Source organism: Syngnathus leptorhynchus, chromosome 6, assembly GCF_054491065.1.
Source record: "Syngnathus leptorhynchus isolate UIUO chromosome 6, UIUO_Slep, whole genome shotgun sequence".
In the NCBI taxonomy this organism is placed as follows: Eukaryota; Metazoa; Chordata; class Actinopteri; order Syngnathiformes; family Syngnathidae; genus Syngnathus; species Syngnathus leptorhynchus.
In genome coordinates this window covers 2,192,983-2,214,125 of record NC_141200.1, presented here as the reverse complement: position 1 = coordinate 2,214,125, position 21,143 = coordinate 2,192,983, and the positions used below count along the sequence as shown (strand labels likewise).

The 21,143-nt window shown below is 45.5% G+C and overlaps 2 protein-coding genes across 3 annotated transcripts in view; one reads left to right on the top strand and one right to left on the bottom strand.

Moving 5' to 3' along the window:
* The first annotated feature begins 285 nt into the window (after positions 1-285).
* On the top strand, positions 286-15,068 carry tmem117 (transmembrane protein 117). Of its 2 annotated transcripts, none has more exons than XM_085915012.1 (8): positions 286-323; positions 1,789-2,107; positions 3,331-3,463; positions 8,363-8,462; positions 9,898-9,995; positions 11,073-11,232; positions 13,132-13,261; positions 13,330-15,068. In XM_085915012.1, the coding sequence occupies exons 2-8, from the start codon at positions 1,828-1,830 to the stop codon at positions 14,031-14,033; spliced, it is 1,605 nt and encodes a 534-aa protein (XP_085771138.1). In that variant the 5' UTR covers positions 286-323; positions 1,789-1,827; the 3' UTR covers positions 14,034-15,068. The 2 variants fall into 2 exon arrangements, with proteins under 2 accessions (XP_085771138.1, XP_085771137.1); XM_085915011.1 differs by lacking the exon at positions 286-323 and adding an exon at positions 514-695.
* nell2a (neural EGFL like 2a) overlaps positions 14,914-21,143 on the bottom strand; it is a 46,349-nt gene continuing 40,119 nt past the window's right edge. The window contains exons 18-22 of the mRNA XM_085915010.1: positions 19,077-19,217; positions 18,237-18,430; positions 17,391-17,567; positions 15,796-16,020; positions 14,914-15,699 (exon numbers count right to left, since the gene is read on the bottom strand). Coding sequence (XP_085771136.1) covers positions 15,658-15,699; positions 15,796-16,020; positions 17,391-17,567; positions 18,237-18,430; positions 19,077-19,217 — 779 coding nt within the window. The 3' untranslated portion in view covers positions 14,914-15,657. The remainder of the gene's footprint in view (positions 15,700-15,795; positions 16,021-17,390; positions 17,568-18,236; positions 18,431-19,076; positions 19,218-21,143) is intronic.

The following is a 21,143-nucleotide window of genomic DNA, read 5'->3' as shown; positions in this document are numbered from 1 at the left end:
GGCAGCCATAAGACCCGCCCCGGTAGCGACGTCACCATTTTATTCATATTGGACCAAAAAAAAAGTTTAATTTACTACTATAAATATATCATATAAATAATCCGTATCAATTGCACGTCGTTTAAAATATTGACATATGCAGAGCACTGGCAGTGATTTAAAAAAAAAAAAAAAAAGAGAGAGAGAGAGAGAGAGAGAGAGAGAGAGAGAGAGAGAGAGAGAAGAGAGAGAGAGAGAGAGAGAGAGAGAGAGAGAGAGAGAGAGAGAGAGAGAGAGAGAGAGAGAGAGAGAGAGAGAGAGAGAGAAAATACAAATACCAATAGGTAAATATCAACTTTAAAACTAAGAAAGACGGGATACGATCCACATGAATAAATAAGTAAATATGACAAAGACGCCAAGACGTCACAAACCAAATTCAAGTTCAAGAGGAAACTAAAAGGATGACCTCATCAAACGCACAGTTACGTCGGTTAATATATACGGTCATTATTGTTTGCCATGACGTCATTCTTGGTCGCTATTAGAACCACTGTCCAGGAAACAAAAGACGGAAAGTTGGTGACCAGCGATGGGGAGAAAATGACAATGCAATGAGTAGAAATTCTGTCATTACAGAACTCTAAATTAACTTTATATCACTCTTCAGAAGTTTAATCAAATTCACAAGAAAAGCCGTGTCATGAACATCTAAAGTAAGTACAACACATTTAAGCAAGCTCGACCTACTCCATAATGAACATCCAATAAATGTTCACGCTGTTTATATTCGTTTATTTCCGCGCAGGTTTATGTGTAAAACCCTAAATCATAACGATTATAATGGATTGCTTCTTGTATTTTATCATTGTAGACTCAAAACGGGGGTTTTATACATATTTGAGATCAGAATGTACAGATGTACCTAATGAAGTGGTTTGGCAGATGGACTGTGCAAATACGTATACGCGTTTTATTTTGACAGTGCTTGGCGGAAGTGGTATTATCTTACCCTAAACCTTGACGTCAGCTGTTCGCAAAGTGCAGACAGGTTACTTTGCATTTCACTGATGCTATGTGTGATATCGGTCCTCCGCCGCGTCAGCGTGCTATCCGAAGCAGGATATCTGCCACCGGTACCGGTCCTCTTTGACCGCCGGTCATGGACGCACTGGTGCGATGGTGCTGCCGTAAGGGGTCTCGCAATAAATGGATAATCAACGACACATTCCGGCCGCATCACCTCGTCTAGAGGTCACCGCAGGGGGCTTGATGTGGCTGCCGGGGCGAACGAGAAGCGGCGTCGGTAAGGTGCGTTGGACGGGCCGAGCTTTACATCATATGTGCGCCCATGATGCGCACAGGTAGGAAAGACCCCCCCCCCCCCCCCCCCCCCCAATTCCATAGGGTTCTGAACAAGTCCCATTCATGATCAGAAACTTGTTGGATGTCTTAAACACAAAATCAACCCAATATCAACTGGCCTCATTTAGCAATGGCATGATGCCGCCATGTTTATATCATGGGGTCCTACAGCTGCTCTCAAGTTCCCAGCCCAGAGTTATTTTTGGAAATCAGGGTACTGGCGCGAGAGGTCCAATCCAGCGCTGTCTGAGGGGTGGAGGGGGGGGGGGGGTGTTGGTTTTAAATACAAACAGAGCGGTGCTGTTTTACTTTCTGAGGGCATCACACAGCCTCACAAACCACCGCTAAGATTCTTCCATGTATGTTTATCCGTCTGAATTTCACATCATCCCGAATTCAACCTTCACTGCTGTCTGACTACGAGATGCTCTCTCTGCCTCCCAGGTGTGGCGTGGGTGGCGGCGGGGGGTGTGGCTCAGCAGGATGGAGCCAGCCAGTCGTTTACGATATTACTTCAGGCACCCGTGGTCACGCATCGTGGTGGCCTACATGGTCATCTTCTTCAATTTCCTCATCTTCGCCGAGGACCCCGTGTCGCACAGTCAGAAGGAGGCCCGCATCGCCGTGGTGGGCAACTGCTTCTCCTTCCTTTTCAGCAAGTACCCCGGAGCCGGGTGGAGCGTCCTCAAAGTAGTGTGCTGGATGCTGGCCATATTCACTGGCCTCTTGGTTGGAAAGTTTTTTTTTCACCAGCAGCTCTTTGGTAAGTCATGCACACTGGAATGTGAGTCAAACATAAGCGACTGTACAAAAGTCTCAGCTTTGTTGATTCAATGACCTTTTTCACAGCAGTTACGTTGACATAGTATTAAAAAAAAAAAAAAAAAAACACACACACACAAAAGCCAGCAGATGAGAACTCTCACACAGAGATGGCCAGAACTGAGATTCAAATCCAGAATCAGAACGATGAGGCTGACATTTTAACCACTAGTTATCATTAACATTATTGTTGCGGTCCTGTACACTTTTTTTTTTTTAAATCACTTACGTACACAATTTGTAGAACGAGTACTTGCCGATTTTGTTGATTGATGTGATTCTTCACTTTCACCGCTAGACGGCGACACTGCTCTGTCTATGTATCATGTGGCCGGCCACAAGAGGTGTTGCCTCGATATGAAGAAATCATTTTCACGTGAATGCTTTCCCGCTGTGACTGAAATGAAAAACTCTTAACGACATAGGACGTCATTTCTGCTTTCCTATATGTGTTTTTGTGTGGCCAGCTCATCCATATGTTTTATCTGCTCGCTACCCTGCATCTCGGACAGTAAACATGAATCATTCCTTATCAGGGGGGCAGTGACTCAAAGTGCACTGATGGGCTTACTGCCTTAACCCCTTTTTTTTTTTTTTCCTAGTCACATCTGCAGATATATATTGTGCATGTAGCTCTAAAAGCAGGCCTCATTGGCACTGGAGGCAATTAAATTCAGCCATGCAAGTGAATTCAATTATGCAACCGCGATGAGCCTTGAAATACCACAGAGCAAGACGTATGGTTTGGAATCTACGTTGGTCCATCCTAGTTATCTGGAATTGATGTTGAACATAGACCCCAGTCTTGATATGAAATAATATCCACAGCAAAGATGGCCGCATGTGTATACGTATAAAATATATCAAGTCATTTGATTCCGCCACAGGTCACAAACATTTAAATGATGGGCGAGCGAAAAGCCAAGTGGGAGTCGAATGTTTTCCCCATCGGGATTGCTGATGATGAAAGACAATCACTCTCGGGTTATGGAAGCGACACCTCAAAGTGCTCCTTCATCTTCATTGAAATCCCAAAGGGCACGTGTCCAAGAGAGCGGCACGGTTATCGATCCGAGGAGATCATTCATTGAGTTTAATCTCTTTGACGCTTGACAAGATGCTCGGACCGCCGCTGACGGTCCCGCGTGTCCTTGTCACCTTCAGGTCGATACCTGCGCCTCAAAGCCTTCCGCGAGGACCACGGCTCCTGGATGACTATGTTCTTCACAACCATCCTCTCCATCTTCATCTTCTCACACATCTACAACCTCTTCCTGCTGATGGCCGGGAGCATGGAGTAAGCCACTTACCATCCTCCCCTCCCTCCCTCCCTCCCTCCCTCCCTCCCTCCCTCCCCTCACCCTTACATCCATTTGTTTGTGCCGATTGAAACAAAAAGCAGGTGGATGCTGACAGATCACGTTCAGCTCCACATATTCATCTGAGATCTTTCCCAGGTGAGGCCTCAGCAACCTCGCGTTTAGCTCCTGACAGAAATCCATTTCTGCATTTGTGAGGTCTCTGTCAACTAAGGGGGGGGGGGGACTTGCGTTTCAAGCTAACTGAGCGCGTCGGATCTGTCTTGAAGTTTGTTTCCATGACAAAAAAAAAACAACTCAGTCCTGGTTCCAGCGCAGCAACCAAAATAGCCTATCAATCTGGCCAATTCAATTCCAACACCCCCCCATCCATCCGTTGCTCCTTATGGAAGCCTGCAAAGCTTTATACATACCAACAGGGGGCGCTCTAGTAGCGGCGGTGTTTATTTTTTCTCTTCAACAGCAGTTGGTTGAGCGCCCGGACGTTGCCAAAAACTGTTAGTGTTCTCATTTCTGTTCTCCTGCGACATGTAAGAGTCGGAGTTCACGCCTTGCCGGGATGAGCGCCGGCCTCCTGGTGGTGACTTTAAAAAAAAAAAAAAGTGATGGAGGCAAAGCAAGAAAGATGAGTAGGACTGCCTCATGCGTGCAGTGAAAGTCAAGTCTTTTGATCTCCATCCCAACCTTATTTGCATCAACCCCCCCCCCCCCCCTCTCAACCACTCCCCTCAGCCTGCAGCATGCTTGCCACCACACAAAGAAAAAGTTCAACGTGCCTTTGTGGCCGTTGGCGGCTCCCACTGCGAGAACCTGCGCATAGAGACGCCATGAACAAGCTGCAGTCAAGTCTTTTCAAAGGATGTTGTGGGCTTTTTTTTTTTTTTTTGGCAGGAGATCACTGTCAGAGCCAGGTTGTGCGCTTTAGGGGATCACACACACACACGCACACACACGCACACACGTCTCACACCTCGCTCAAGGTAACTGCGGGGACATGAATGTGTGACCTCAAGCTGCAAGCCACCCGTGCCCTTTGTCATTGAATTTTGTCTCAGAGGGTCGCTTCAGTTGATTCTAATATTTATCCCTCCATGTTAAATATGGCAAAAGGTCATTTGACTTTGGCAAAGCGTGCAGAAATTTTATTTTTTATCTCCAAGATGGTTGCTATTCCACCTTTCTCACAACACAGGTTGCCTTACATTTGCTTCTAAATGGCACCCCCGACTCATCAACATGAGAACGTTTAGCGTATATTTACTCCGACGCTACGTTGAGTCGGAAGAATAAAACCAAGCAGGAGCTCTCCGTCATCCGATAGCCGACATCATTAACAGCCACCTCTGGGTCAACAGCTATCAACCTGTTACCTGCCGCGTGTCATTTCAAACTCAAGACCGCGGTGACTCCCTGGGAGCTATAATCCATGTGACGGCTATTTGCATCTTAATGTAACTGTCAGATTGAGAAGTGGGGAGGGAGGCAAAAAAAAAAAAAGGGGTGGGGGTGAGGGATTTGTATCTGAAAGCAGGCCAGTAACCATCCCAGGAGCTTGATGGGGCTCGCCAACATTCGGTTAAAATTGTGCAATCCCATTTCTCCGTTTTACAGTGCCATTAGCAGCCAAAATCAGCTTCTAATTAGACTGTGTTATTTAATTAAGTCGACGCACCCGTTAATCACGAGTAATGTCGGAGGAGGCGGGGCTCAGCTGTGTGATCCTCGGTTAGGAAAGAAGGTAGCAGCTGTTGTGTGGAATCACTTGGACGTCTTTTAAGTAGCCAATGTTGTCATTCACAAAGCTGACTTCATTCCAACTCCACGTCGTCTTCCAATCACCCCGTGATTGACTGACGGCCAGTCAAACGTCTATTTGGTTTTTCTCTAGCAGCTCCTTTCGTGAGCGCTGTAGAAAATGATTGGATGCATGTAAGGGGGATTGGGGGGGGCGTATGTTTGAGAAGAGCGACACCCTGATGGGGATTAGAAGCCTTCACGGTATTTGCCGTTTGTTAAACATGATCCGTTTTATGCACGCGTGTTGTTCCCGTTCTAAGCCGGGCTAATGCGCAGACAAATGGATTCAAATGATGTTGGGATGTCGCCTGTTGCACGTCATTGCAACATTTGACGGAAAGACGTCTGCCTCGCATGCAACAAATCTCATCAAATGACTCATTAGATCTTTAAAAAAAAGAAATGTGTGATTTACGAGCATCTGGGGATACCCCGGCGTTATTCGAAGCAACGAGGTGACACGTTTCTTATATACCTCGTTATGTTTCTTCCTGCTGCTTTCTGGGACAGAGAGGGAGGGGCGGGGGTGGGGGGGGGGGGGGGCACGTGTAAGCGGACCGCTCCATATGTCACTGTCGTCTTGGTGGCAAACAGCAGCAGGAGCAAACAATAACCGTCATAACCTTGACGTGTCAGCTGGGAATGCTTTTACATTTTTTTTTTCCTCCTCCTCCTCCCCCAGGAGTGGAGCTTTGGGTTTTGGCTTTATTGACAATTTTTACATTCCACAGCAACTGGTGCTCCTCAGTATGATATTATTGAGCGACGAGTGCTCGAATGCATTTTAATGCCGAGTCGTCCAAGGTCGCTGACGTTGGGAAGGAGTCGAGTCGTTTACAGAAGCGGCGGCGGCACGAGGTCACTGGCGTGGTCACGGTCGCGGGCTAGCTGAAAACACTTGCCCTCAAACGCCACACGATATGGAAACGGATCGTAAAACGGAATAGAAATCAAGAGTGCTGGATGACTCATCGGAGGGAAAAGCTTTTAGTATGCCGTTTTACAACCTTTATTGACGGCACCTTGATTTATCGCTCAGTCCTTGGTGTTTCATCTTTCGCCAAAGCTCAAATTCAACTCAAACGTTTTTCTTTTTTTTTTTTTTTAAAGACCAAGGTGCTGTGCTACAAAGAAATGGAGTCATGAGATCACTGCGACCTTTGACCTTAACGCAGCATCTAGCTGAACCTAATTCATCTGCTCTTTGTATGTTACAACAAAACTTTTAAAACCTCAACTTTATTCCATTCAGAACAATCCCACATTTACCACTTATTTAAAAAAAAGTAGCAGAAGCGGAATACATTTAACGTCACCTCTAAATTTGATCATCAAACAACGATTCCATCCCAGTTTATAAGCGCAGATGTGAGAAGCCTCCACGAATTATGCTAATTGCGTCAATGTAAGACTTTAAAAAACGTCCTTGAATCTAACGACGGAACAAGCGTGGTAAACCCGATAAGATCCCACAGAGGATCCGAGTTGGCAGAAGCGACGAGCCGCAGGAGCCATTTTGCGGCTGATTATTCACGACCCTCCCGTACTGTAATGTTCCACTACACTGGATTCTCTCATTAGGCTAAAAGTGACTCCAAAGGCCATTAAAGTTTCAGTCAGCATGAATAAGTCAGACTTCTGTCTCTGATCATGCAGTGCAAAGCGTCCCTAAACTCATCTCGGGAACCCGGTGAAACCAAAAAAAAAAAAAGTTAAAAAGTGAATCTTTCAGCGCTGGGGTTGCTCAATTAAATATGTGTGAAGGGCGGGAAGTTGGCGCCGGGGTAGCCTTTTTAGATTTAAAGCCCCAGCGTGCGCTTCCAGGCAGCATTTCTACGAGTATCGATTAGAATTTTGCTGCGGGTAAATGACTCCCGACGGGATCCACGGCAGTTAGGAGATGGCTGCCGAGCCACGGAATGTCTTACGGGCTTAATGTGCGACCCGATCAAGGCTGCTTTATTGCCCAGGCCGAGACGTTTACGCCTCTCAGGTTTGCAGTCACTGATGACATGTAAATAACAATGTCCAAAATAAGGACATTTTGCATTTAGTGTAACAAATAAAAACAAAGAACACTATATTACTGAAATTTATACACAACATGCGAAATAGTAATGCGAAACACCGCTGGAACGGATTAATACTAATTCCATTCATTTGAATGGTGCGTCATGATTTGAGTTGAGTTAAAAACATGGTCATTGAACAAATAATTTGGTGTTTCGTGAACTTATCGAATATTCGTCCAATTCTCTATGGTTTGTGTTTCTGTTCAAGTCCTTCAGCTTTTCAATTCATTTCATTCAGCACAGTGCCTTTGTTTGTGAATACCTGGATGAAGACATGCCGCATCTGCTTACGTCGGAGAACTTGATGCAGTAAGGTCATGTTCATTTACTGTGTGCAGAAGAAAGCATTCTTATTGTGATTGGTAGAGAGAAACCAAGATGAATGGAGCTATTGACTTCAAATACAGCCCCTTGAAAGCCTCGCCAGTGCACCATCCATTATAGTCCTGACCTGCTGGGGTTGTGTGTGTGTGGGGGGGGGGAGGGGGAGGCACCCACCTGCTCCACTCGAGTCCGAAGACGGCCAAGAGGATCAAGGAGCCCCCCCCCCCCCCCCGCCTCCTACTCGCCGGCATTCAGCTGACCCACTTCACCTCCAGAATCCCCTCACGCCGCTCCTTGCCTCGTGTTATTACCTAGGAAAAAAATTTGAGTTTGCGACGTAACAGCTTTTTCCCAAGAAAGCGTCTCAATTCATATCGCCGTGACATCACGCGGTCCCGATAATGGCTGTTGCTTTGCAATCATTTAGACACCAGGCAAATTGGCCATCACAAATGGATCATTTGCCAAACTCTGAATAGTCAAAATGGAAATTGACGCGACAGGATAAATTGCGTCAACGCTGGCGTAGATTGTCGTGGAAACCTCGCGGAAGGTCGAAAGGTGATTCTTCGCTACACAGGTTGACATTGATCACGATTGGCTCAGACAGCTAGCATGAGCGCACTTTTCTCCATCGCTTCCTTCCACATATTGACATATTTGCTCTTCTGTCACGTGCCATAGGTCCCACATGGTGACGGACCAAATGGGCATCAAAAACGCCAGCTTTATGAAGATGGCTGCCGTGGGCACCTGGATGGGGGACTTTGGTACGGCGTGGATGGTGAGAGTCAACGTATTCATCATATCATTTTTCTTTGACTCTTAAGGCCACAAAATGATCGACGCTTACACGTCACGATGTGACCTGAACCTAAGAGCTTAAATGAACGCTCACGGCATTTCAGCCATTTAAAATAGTCCATTATTTCGTTTTATCTGCTAAACATTTTAGAGTTACAAAAATTTGCTGATAAACATTCACTATATGCTCCCTACTTTGGACAGAGGGAAATGCGGGATTGAAAATCTAAGATACGCAAAAGTTACGGTCCCTAGACTGTCAAAGCATATTTTTGTATGGGGGTGGCAGGGCCCCTGTGGCCCCCCCTCTAGCTCTGCCAGTGCCGGGGGCTGGTAATATAACTGTAGTGCTAAACACAGCAAGGTTTTTTTTCTTTGCATCAGCTCCAGCTGATCAATGCTCGTGCTTGACCCCAATGCAAGTAGACTGTGACGGCTGGGAAAAAAAAAAAAAAAATTCTCCATCTGCGCTTCTATTTCTACACAAATGCAAGCAGTCAACAACAAACAAAGCATGACTGCAAGTATTAAATGTCAATAACATGTTTCCGTTAACCAATTAGTAAACCCGAACGCAGCCAATTGCTGCCGCGTCATCATATTGTCTCTGGAGAGGTACGCGAACGCAACATTAGCTTGATTCAAGTTAAGCCGAGTCTGACCGCGCAGGGCTAATTGGCAAGATGAATTGGATGTGTTATGTGAGGCTCATTGAATCCCTTTCTGAATCAACCCGTTAGCACAAATGACATTTTCCCGTTCATCCCATCCTCCCATTTTTTGCCTCAGCGGCTTTCAACCATTTAAAACAATTGTCGTCCTTTATTAAGTCTTTTAGAGTGAGGGGGAACTCCGAGTAAATTATATGAAGCAGTAAAACATCACATTCAAAAGCACTATAAAATTTCGATTGCGTGTTATAGCACGTACTTCATTCATAGGTCAGGTGTATCCTTTTCGCTGGCATTAGTATTCTGCGGGAGGATGAGGAGCAAGACGTCTGGCCGGAGAGGAAAGAGCATGTCAGGCCGTGGCAAAGCGCCCATTCCACAAATGAGTCTTCTTCATTTGCGCATTTCCATGAATTCAACAAGGCGCATTAAAGATGCGAGAGGACAGGAAGCATCGAATGCAACCCGCAGCAGAGTGGATGGATACTCGACGGGCACTCTCTTCCTAAAACCTTGACCAAAAAAACAAAAAAGAGACAGGTAACGTGAAAAAGGACAAAGGGAAAAAACGACAAGACAAAAACAGGCCATAAGCAGACAAAGAACATGGATGGAAAATTAATTTAGCAGACTGGAGGAGTTGTTTTCAATTGGAATGTTTCAAATGAACATTTCTGGCTGTCACAATATCTTACCATGCATATCCGGAATTTTTGTGATCAAGTCTTGTCATTATTTCTACAGGTGACAGATATGATGCTTCAGGATACTAATTACCCACACTGGGGGAAAAGTGCTAGAAGGTTCTGGAAGCAAGGCAACAATAGGATTGTCCTCTTCTGGTAAGATGGCTTGATGAGTTCATTATAGTAGCTCTCCCAGTCTGGTGTGTAATGTGCCCAACGTTGGTTACAAGGAGCCAATAGTTGTGTTAATCATCCATCATTCTCGTCAGCACCTTTAAACGAGAACAAGGCGGAAATCGATGAACGGGGCAAGGTCACGTGGCAAATTCTCACCCAGTCTTTTTTTTTTTTTTGTGTTGTTGTTCATCATGACCTTTCAATAAGTACTAAACAAATGCCGCAAAGCCCGGAAGACAAACAGATTGGAAGATCACGGTCTCGGTCACGATTGTACGTTTCGCCCTTTTGGAGAGGTTAAAGTGTGTCTCCATCTTAGGCGCGGCTTTCTTTTCCTGTGCAATAAAAGCCAGGTTTTCATTTTATATAGATGTATATAAATATCTATACATATATTTACACACACAGATGTAAAAAAAAGAATAATATATATATATATATATATATATATATATATGTATACTATTATGTTTAATGTTCAATTATTGATTATAATTATCAGAATTAAAATGATTCATATTTATTAATTTTGTTGTATTACAGTCAAGTTATATATTTATTTCTTTTCTAAATTCTCAATGAATCTATAATTCACATGTATCCATTGACGCTGCTTCAAATTCGGTTTCTGCCTCGGAGGAGGTTTGCACTCTAAGAAATGTCGTTGTAGCTTTAAAGACTGCCAATAACTTAATTGGTAGCGGGGAAGACACCAGGCACTCAATTTTCTGGCTGAATATTATCGCAACATTATGAGCGGATGGGAAAGAAAAAAAAAAAAAGAAAAAGAGCCTTGCCTGCCGGTTAATGTGACATTTATAGTCACGGCGCTGTTTGGAAATGCACGCGCAATTACACTTCATTTATCTTGTCTGCTGTACGTTGCTGTTCACTCCATTGGCTCCCTCATTCTTCTCCTCGTTCACCATGTCATAAACCAGCGCCTCATCTCGTTTGGATTTGGGGGGGGGGAGAACAAAAAAAAAACGTTTGTTTCAAGCTTGGCTTCCACTCTAATTCATTGGTAAATCTCGTCTCTCTGGCTCGCCGCCGCAGGACCGTGCTTATCTTGCTGACGACATTGGTGGTTTCAGCCATCGCTACCGACTGGCTCTGTTGGGATTCCCTCAACCGAGGCTTCCTGCCCAGCGATGAGGTCTCCAGAGCCTTCCTGGCCTCCTTCATTTTGGTCTTCGACCTCCTCATTGTCATGCAGGTAGGCCGCGCTCCCCAGTGGCCAATTAAAAACAACACACACACAAATGGGGAAGTCGCCGGGATGTCTCTCGGTTTTGTTCTCGGCAATTTCCCGTCCCCCCCCTCTCCCAATTCATCAATGACTGGCTGTGGTACCGAGCAGCAAGAAGAATGTTTGATCATGTTCAAGCTAGCTTGGACACAAATACATTTTGATCTATTCTCCCTTCATGTACTTGGTCAGTCCCGCCCTCTACGATCGGAGCTGCCTTCATTTCCTCTTATGATGACTCACAAAATCATTGGACACGCACACACACACACACACACACACACACACACACACACACACACACACACACACACACACACACACACACACACACACACACACACACACACACAAACCCAAAGCGGCGCCTCCCATAGGAACATCAATCGGGCCTGTCTCATTGTAGCTCATAAATATGCAGATGTGTTTGTCCAGGCAAAAACAACAACTTCCAAGAGTGGCTAGTGAGCGTGAATAAAAAGTATGACTGACACGGTCGTTACTCGGTTCTTTGCCTTTTTTCACTTCACCGTACTTAAAACGGTTAAACCGGGCCGTTATCGATCGCTTGGGATTCATTTAAATACCGCTACGGTATTGTTCTATTTGAGGAGACGTGGACGAGAGAAATGGTAGACAAATGCTAACGTCAGCATCGCGTGACAGTATTGAAATGTAGCTTGAGTTGCTTCATATTTGCCTGAGGTCAAGCAGGGGTCACGCCCGCTATGAACCCGTTCACTACCGTTGACGAGAATAGACGTCAAACTTTGACTTTGTGCCGGGCAATGAATGAGTTAAGCACACCAGAAGGAAGCAAAACAAATTTCTTATTAAAGCCCGATGCTAATTTGCATGGCCGCCAGTATGACGAATTTCCCGCAATTATTCCAATTTTAATATCATTAATTCCTTCTTCCACTTGAGTGAATCGCAAGATTTCTCGCTGGCCTGGAGTGATTGATTCTTTTTGGTCTGTCACGACGCCTCTTAGTGTTCACCGAGACAACATGGAGGACGCTGGGGTTCAAACCCGGTTAATCCTCCCTGAGAAAACATGTGCGCTGTTGTTCTCAAGCTAATTAATGGATCTGTTTGAGATTCCTGCCTCCAAGCTATGGTTTACTTTTCTACCCGTGTCTTTGTAATTACGCAGCTAAAAAAAAAAAACCACAATTCCTCTGTGTGTGTGTGTGTGTGTGTGTGTGTGTGTGTGTGTGTGTGTGTGTGTGTGTGTGTCTGGCAATACAACTGTGTTTATTATCTCCATCTTTTGTCACTTGTTTCTTTTGTCGGAAATGGCACGCTCGTTAGAGCTGCTCATGGCTGCAGCCTCCGCCGCAGACGTCTGCTGGGCCTAATTACTATCTTTGGGCTCCTTCACCGGGTTCGCCGTGACTTCGACTCGTCGTCAAGGGTCTCCTGAGTTGGGCCTGATTTGCACGGCACATCTTTATATTGGCCTGTTTTTTGTCGAAAGGAACCTCTGCGGCAGTGAGCGAGGACCGGACTTCATTAATAGCTTGGGAGTTGCTATTCCCTCCGGAAATATGAGAACATTGGGAATTGCAGTGTGAATTTAATATAATATGCACTTGTGGTAAATAAACTGATGAAATCCCAAATATTGAACTTTTCACAGTAATAAGTCAATTAAAGTATGTTTTGAATGATTTAAGCCCTTCATGGATTTATTATTATAAAATATTGTCAAATAATTTCTTTTCCCATCACTCTCAACAGTCATAAAGGACACTTTTTTGGGGGGGGGGTAAAATTTCTTAGAGACTCAGTTGTATAATTAATTTCACACTTGAAGTCCCATTTTGATCAGATGTCCTTTATCTGTGTTTTGCGTGTGCACAGGACTGGGAGTTCCCTCACTTCATGGGCAACATGGATATCAAATTGCCAGGACTGCCGACGGCACAGCTGAATTTCAAGCTTCCTGTCTGCAAATATATCTTCAAAGAGGAGTACCGCATTCACATCACAGGTACGCTGACTTATTCTCCGCGTGATACGCTCTGTGGTGAACAAATACGTTCTCCTGTCTCCTCTCAGGTAAGTGGTTCAACTACGGCATCATCTTCCTGGTGCTGATTTTGGACTTGAACATGTGGAAGAACCAGATCTTCTACCGGCCGTACGAGTACGGTCAGTACGTGGGGCCCGGCGAGTACATCTTTAACGTGGAGAAAGCCGAAAGTTTCAGGACGTTGAACCGCAGCACGCTGACGTACCAGTGGCGCGCCAACAACGTGGACCCGACCACCAACCGTTCCTATAAAGAGCAGGACTTGTGGCTGCACAGTCGCTACATCGGGGCTAGCATGGCGCTCAAGTGCCTGGCCTTCCTCCCCAGCCTGCTAACGTTCATCAGCTTCGGCGGTTTCATCTTGATGCTGGGCCGATTTTCCGACGGCGAGACCGAAAACCGAGACAATAGCTACGAGAGGATGAAGCGCAGGCCGTCGTGTGGCAAAGAGACGGCCGTCAACCCAGAGGAACGGCAGGACGTCGACGAGTCCGACGGCCTCAAACGCTCGGGAACGTCCGTGCCGCTGCTGACGGAAGGCGAGCACGCCGCGGTGCCGCCTCCCGCCAGCGACACGGTAGAAGAGGCGCATCCCAGCGCCGCCGGTGACCTGGAAGCCTCTGAGGAATCGAACATCTCTCACGAGATCGCCTTCCTCAGGTGGCTGGGCATTGAACGTGACGCAGAGGAAACGGGCGTCCCTCAAGAAGTCGCCCGTGACCCGCTGTGACCTGTGAACCGTATCGCGTTTCTACTGATAGTTTCTCTTTTGAAACCAAAAACCGGATCTTTCCAAACTGTGGATTTGTTTTTTTTTTTGCATTTGCGTCACTCTGTGCCTTATAACGGAAGCCTTTTCCTTGCTCCCCACCGCTTCCAGGTCCAATCAACAGTCGTGCCTTGACAATCATCCAAATACAATGTCAGACTTCTCCATCAAAATGGAGACACGATGATCCAAAGAGCCTCCTTTTGGCCTTTTATTTCTTTGGAATATTGTTCTTTCAAATCGGCAACATTTCTATTCACTCAACTGCTTTCTGCCATTTTTCTTTTGACCCCTCCCCGCCCTCCCCCTTCAAGATAAAAGACAAATTTGCATACATTTGTGACGAACTCATACAGAAAAGAATCTTAATTGAATAACAGACGTATTACTCACAGACATAAGTGCAGTAATAGGATTTGCCTTTGCATTCATCCAAATTATAATTCACTCAATGCATGATGCTGTAATATTCTAGAATGTGTGTCATTTTTAAAAGGAGGCAAGCAAAAGAATAAACCAAGAAAGATTTAAGCACTTACAGGAAGAATAACTGGGCTGTGGAGAGCACAAATGTGTGTGTGTGTGTGTGTGCGCACACAGGATGAAGAGGTGGCTATTTGCCATAATATTGTGGAAAACGCTCGGCTGTGTAATTTAAACATGAAACATCACTAAGGAGATTCAAGTAGTTAATGTGGAAACGTCTCTTGCAGATTGTGTCATTTTTTTCTCAAAGCGGACAAAGAAGTTGTCCTTGTTTGAATGACTTCAAAATAATCTGTTGAAGCAATAAATTTGTACATTTATGACATTTTTAAGTTGTGATCTTTACTCAATTTCAGGGTGGTGTTCGTGAGGAAAAAAAAATAAATCGGAGCAATTTTTAATAAAGAAAATGCAAAGAACGCACAAATGAGAAAAAAAAAACATGAACGTTAAATGTAAATACTTTATTTCACTATGACACAATAACAAGCTGGGAAAAAAAAAAGAAAAAAAAAAAAGAAAAACTAACAAACATATGACCAAAAGAGAAGTGCAATAAAAGCTACAAAACAGCACAAAATACAGACGACTGGTAAAGTGGCAAAAAAAAAACAAAAAAAAAAACGGGCCTCTAAGGAATCATCATCATCATCATCATCATCATCATCATTTTAGCATTTAAGAAATTTGCAAAAAGAAATTTTTTTTGGACATCAAGCACAATCATGCCAGTTAATATTGATATTTTACAAGGTTCATGTGGATGCTCAAACAAAGTGAAGGCCTTCATCATCATCATCATCATCTTCATGTTAGCTATCATAAACGTTTGGTAGAAAGACAAGTGTTAGTTTTTTTTCCATTTTGATGATTTTCTTTTTTTTTCCATGAACGCACCAATCCTGCTGGCATTGACAATGAAACAATAACAATAAATTTCCGCCCTAAACAAGCCTGACGAGATCAGTGAGGAGACATTCAAGTGGGGGTGGTGGGTGGTGGTATTTTTTTTTCCCTTCCTTTTTTTTTTTTTTCTTCCCCCCCTTTAACTTTCTTGTATTTTACATGGAGAATGCTGTACAGGTGCCTTTGCCAGCCACTAAAGGCACATGGGGTCCACTGAGCAACAGATGTGTCCGTTCTGTTAACACAAAGACAAACAAAAACGCTGGTCAGCCACAGACAAATCCGACTTGCCGACTCAGCAAAAACATTTTGTGGGATGCGTGTCTGTTACCTTGCATTGACACAGGGTGCACTCGGTGCCGTGTTTGACCCAAGAGGAGCCGCTGAAGCGCGGGACGCCGTGCTCGTCGGCGCAGGTCTTGGTGATGTCGTTGCGGATGGTGTCCGCCTGGCAGGGATCGCTGACGCAGCGAGGGCAGCACTCGCCTTCGGCCACCGCCGTGAACTCGCAGTCCACGGGCGGGCACGGCAGAGGCCAGCAGTCCACCTGCCCCTGCTACGCAACACCACCACGACGACACAGAGCCTTTTTAAAAAAAAGCTAACGTCGTCGGATCGCGTCGGTAGAAATGGTCTTTTTTGCGAATCGGAGTCGAGTCGCATATTTAACGAGTGGCTTCAAAGCTGACGCGTCGGAACCATCAAGCTCCCTTTTCAAGCCGGGCGCAGCTGCAGGTGGCAGATAGACACGGCGGGATGCGTTTTGATGATCTGGCCATTTTCAGAAATTGACAGTCGCCAGCGGTTGGCTTCTTGGTAAAGTCTTGGACCTTTTACACGATGACATGTCCTTATGCAGATGTGCCGAGGCTGTGGCGCCCCGCTGAGGCCGGAGCGGCATCCCCCCCCCCCGTCCATTTCACGCATCATCATCGCCGCTGGAGCCGCGGCGAGCTAGCGGTCTGTGTGCTTTAGCCGCCTGCGTGTTACCTCCCGCCGCTGTCAACACGCACACTGAGCGCAGCACGCTTTGGCCTTGACCTTTTCAAATTGTTTGTAAACAATTTCCACCTTTAAAAGGTAGCGATCTGACTTTTTCAAAGTATCATTTTAAAATACGGCGTCCAGTCAGCGATGGAATAAAAATAAGCCGATTTGTGCGTCACTCAACAGACGGCGTGAGACACCAAACGTGGGAGAGACGCAGCGGCACGTAAAGCGTGACTTTGCCTCTCACGCGCTTATGGGGAGTCTCTCACGAGTCCGCCTACGTGCTACGCCGACAACGTCGAGAGAGAGAAAAAAAAAAAATGAAAACACTGGACGATTGACCCGTGAAAAGAGTCGAGCGGTGATCTGAGTTTGGATCCGCGGCGCACAAACACACAAGGCTTGATGAACACAAATCTTCGCCCCTCCCACACAGAATCGTCTACGATGGCGCCGGGCCCAGTTAAATCAAACGAGCGTGCAAAAAAATCTTTCGGAATCCTCCTACACCTTCAATTCCTCCTCTTCCATCACTTGATTTTATTCCCCCAAAACTCGAAACTCTTACGCCTCCGCCGGTGTTTCTATGGCGACCGCAGTGCTGTCAAGTGTTGCGATCCAATTTTCTTTGATTACGTGAAGTGTCTTCGCTGACAAATGTAGGCATCGGCAACGACACCGTGTCGGGAATCCCACTCGCGGGACCCCTTGACTAGCTTACTCTTGGCTGGCAGCTAGTAGCGGTAACCTCAGTAGAACGCTGCAGTGACATGTCGGGATTCGGGAGCCCCCCCCCCCCCTGCTGTTAGGTCTATTAGCTAATTGAGTTGTGATTTTTGTTTTGCCTGGAGTGCACCTGGGGGTGTGTCTACAAACATCCGTGAATGCAAAACATCTGCGCTAGCAATGAGGATCATAAAAGTGTGGTGCGCTCACCAGGCACTGGCACTGCTGGCAGTTCTCCACCCAGGTGTCGCCGCTGCCGTAGGTCAGCGCTCCGTTCTGGTGCAGACACTGACTGCTCAAGCGCGGGTCGCACTCGGGGCAACAGAAGAGGTCGGCGCCGGGGTTGTCGCAGTCGCACACCATCCGGCGACACATCACCTGGCCGGCCTGTTCCCAAAAACCAAAACAAAAGGTGAGATCGTCATCAGCTCATCTTTTGGGACTCATTTTGACGGGGCGGCCATTCCGTCTCTCCGATCAATGAATATGAGGCATTCCATTAGGGAGCCCCGTTCTTTTGTCATCAAATGAATAATTTGCCGCTTGATCCTTCGCTACCGACACTAATCTGCCTTAATCGCATTCCGCTCTCACCGGGCATGACATTATTGACTCACGTGGCGTCGTATACATTTTGTAGTGGAAAAAAAAAAATTGTCTCTAAATTAAATCGAGATGATGTGTGACATTTTGCGAAGAAAGATCACCGCTGTCAATTGCGACGGCGTGCGTCGTAAAGACGGCCCGTCCTCTTTTGCAAAGAGACGATTAGCTGCAACCTTGCCGCACGATTCGCAAACGTTGTACTTTTTTTTGCGTATTGTTTCAAATGTCACTGATTGTTTCAGCGGGAAGGACGAAAAAAAAAAAAAAAAAGGACATTACAAGTTGGCATTTGCTGCTGATTGGCCCGGCAGGGGACACAAAGAGAAAGAGAGAGAGAGAGAGAGGAACGTCTCTCCTTCAACACTTTGGCAGACATACAAGAAAAGACTTGAAACATCGGCATCGTCGTTTTTGTCCTCCCCTTAAGAGTAAAAGGAAGACTCGGGTCACCTGGCAGGAGCAGACGGAGCAGCGGTCGTTGTCTAGCACCCAAATCTGCCCGCTGTGCTTGACCTTGTTGTCGTGGACGCAGTCGCCGGTGCAGTTGTGGCCGTGCGGGCAGCGGCAGTCGTAGCCTCCGTCCAGGTTGAAGCAAACCGTGTCGTTGGCGCACGTGTTACGGCCCGTCTTGCATTCGTTGATATCTGCTCGAACACATACGGATGGATCATCAACCACCATCTGAATTTTAAATATTTTAGAAAAGATTTTTTTTTTTTTTTTTAAAGTGAAGACAATGTGTAAATTTAGTAACGACGCAAAGTAGATGCAAAATTTGTCTTCGCAGGCCACATATAATGATACGGCGGGCCATATCTGGCCCCCGGGCCTCAGGTTTGACACCCTGCTTTACAGTTAGGCTGAAAATTGTCGACTGTTTTCATTTAGCGCTTGATCTCCAGCGTATAGTGGCCAGATGGAAGCTTGTTTTTTTCTTTTTTTTTCTTTTGACGTGTTCCCCCTCGCCCACCCCGTGAACTCAAAGTGACAGAGGCGGGATGGGGTCAACGGGCGGCGAGGCGCCAGTTCTGTTGTTACATCGGAACGCTCGCGTGTTCTTCAGCAACAGCGGGCTGCCTCTTGACAGCCGACACATCTTTAGACAGACATTTTGGAAAAGGGAGTTATAAAGAAAATTTGGAGCATTTGCAGGGATTGTATATGCATTCTAAAAAAAAGTGTAAATCATTTTCTTTTTTTTTTTTTTCTCTCGAAATGATATCAGGCCTCGAATCGTGGAGCCGCAGGTGACACATTTGTCGCACGTGTGATATCGTCTTTGCGACTCACCGACGCACGACTCTCCGTTGGCGGAAAACAAGCCGTTGTCATGGTAGCCGTCGCGGCACTCGCAGTGGTACCAGCCGGGCAAGTTGACACAAGTGGATTTACTATCGCACTCCACAAAGCCGTCCGCACACTCGTCGATATCTGAGGAGGAAGGACGTGACGGGATGAGTTCGAGACACAAGATATATTCGAGGCCGGCGGGCCGTTCATAATTTGATGTCTGGCTTTTGAATGAATTTCAGTTTATTGATTAAAGCGCAGCTGCATTGTTGCGAAAGAAGGACGGGGCGCGTCGATAGGAGATGGCAGCTAATGAATCCGACGCTGCGTGAGGTCGCCCGGGAAAGCAAAGCAAAAATATAAAAACAGTAAACAGAAAGACAACTCAAAAGTTGATGTGTGATGTCCGTGATAAATGAAACGGAGCTGCTACTGAATCAAAAAGATGTGAGGAGATAAAAATAAAAAGGAGCTCAAGATAAATGGATTTGAACCACAAATACAACAAAAACCATGTTACCGGGATGTCGGAAAGGGAATAAAAAGAAATTATTTGGTTGTTAATTTTTCTTCCCAGAAAGAAAGTTTTTCAACAAACACAAACATATTAATAAAATTCTAAAAATAAAAAATATATAAAAAAAAGTCTGATTGTTTTACATTTGTCATACAAGTTTTAAAACAAGTCAACCATTCAAAATAATATGAACAAAATAGTTTCTTGATTGTTTTTTTGGAGTAAGGTTAAGATTCTGAAATAAATAGAATTTTTATGTGTCTGCTTTTTTGTAATGTGAGGCAAACACAGGAGCGCAGCGATCGATTCGTTTCATTGAAGGAAACAAAAAACACAAAAGCAGGTTTTTGGACAAGCAAAAATGCAATCTGAACAAAAGACCGACATCACTAAGACATCTTGACTGAGCTTGAACATGGCCAAAGAACTCTCGCACACCAAAGACGGCAGCTAAATACAAACCGACTGGCGAGACAATGTGGAGCACCTGAACAAAAGTTTGGAGGGAGCTGATTGGCTAACACCACGGACCAGGTAAGCCAAAACAGGTGGACACAATACCTTGACGAGTCGCCAAAGCGAAACAAACCCGATCATTTCTAGAATCTAGCAATTGTTTTTTTTAAAGCTGACTTTGCAATTTAGAAAGAAAAAAAAAAATCGCTTTCTGTCAGCAGCTGAGCATCAAATTCGATATTGAAAAAAAAACAAGCGCCCGAAGAAAAACAACCAATCAGGGATCGACTGCATGGCTTCTACAAAGTTATCCGTATCCATTTTATTTTCCAGTTGCAAAGCCGGCTGAATTTAATTGACTCGCTTTCATCATTCACCTCAACCAACATGAAAATAGAGGCAGCGCCCTGCCGTTTCTCCACAAGGTAAAAATAAGCATGGAGCGACATCGCCGACATTTAATTAAACTAAAGGGCCAAGCCCACGTGAGTTTGGGATGAGGGGGGCAAAGCCAACAGGCTCAGACTTGAGCGCAGATTAAATGCGTCTGCACGACTGGCTTTAATATTTTTCTTGGCCATGCACGATGCCCCCTCCCCTCATTATAAAAATGGCACTGTGTGGCATGTGACCTTCTCGGCGAAGGGCTGCCCCGCCTCCCCGCCGTGGTCCCCTGCCGCCCGGCCGCTAATGGGATTAAGATCTATTGGCTAATGAGCTCTCAGCCTTTTAATAGAATTTCTGCAGCGGATTAAGTGTTGATCAAATGTGCCTTATCTATTTCAAAGTTCGCCTTTTTTTGTTTGCAGGAATGATGTAGGGGGCCGGAAATCAATTGATTTCAAATGAATATAAATTCAGCTCGAGAAAAATCCAAGACTGCAGCTGCATTACCTCATTCTTGGCTATTTATAGGCCGTGTTTAAAAATATGACAATGGTATTATTTTCAGCCCGTCACGAGGTTAGACCTGCGACAAACAAATCGTCATTTATTTTTATTTTTTTCGGTCTTTCATCGGTAACAACGAGCACGTCGGCTGGTGTTTTCGGGACCTTGCACAACTTTGGGGCAGCTGCGACGGATGCCCGCTT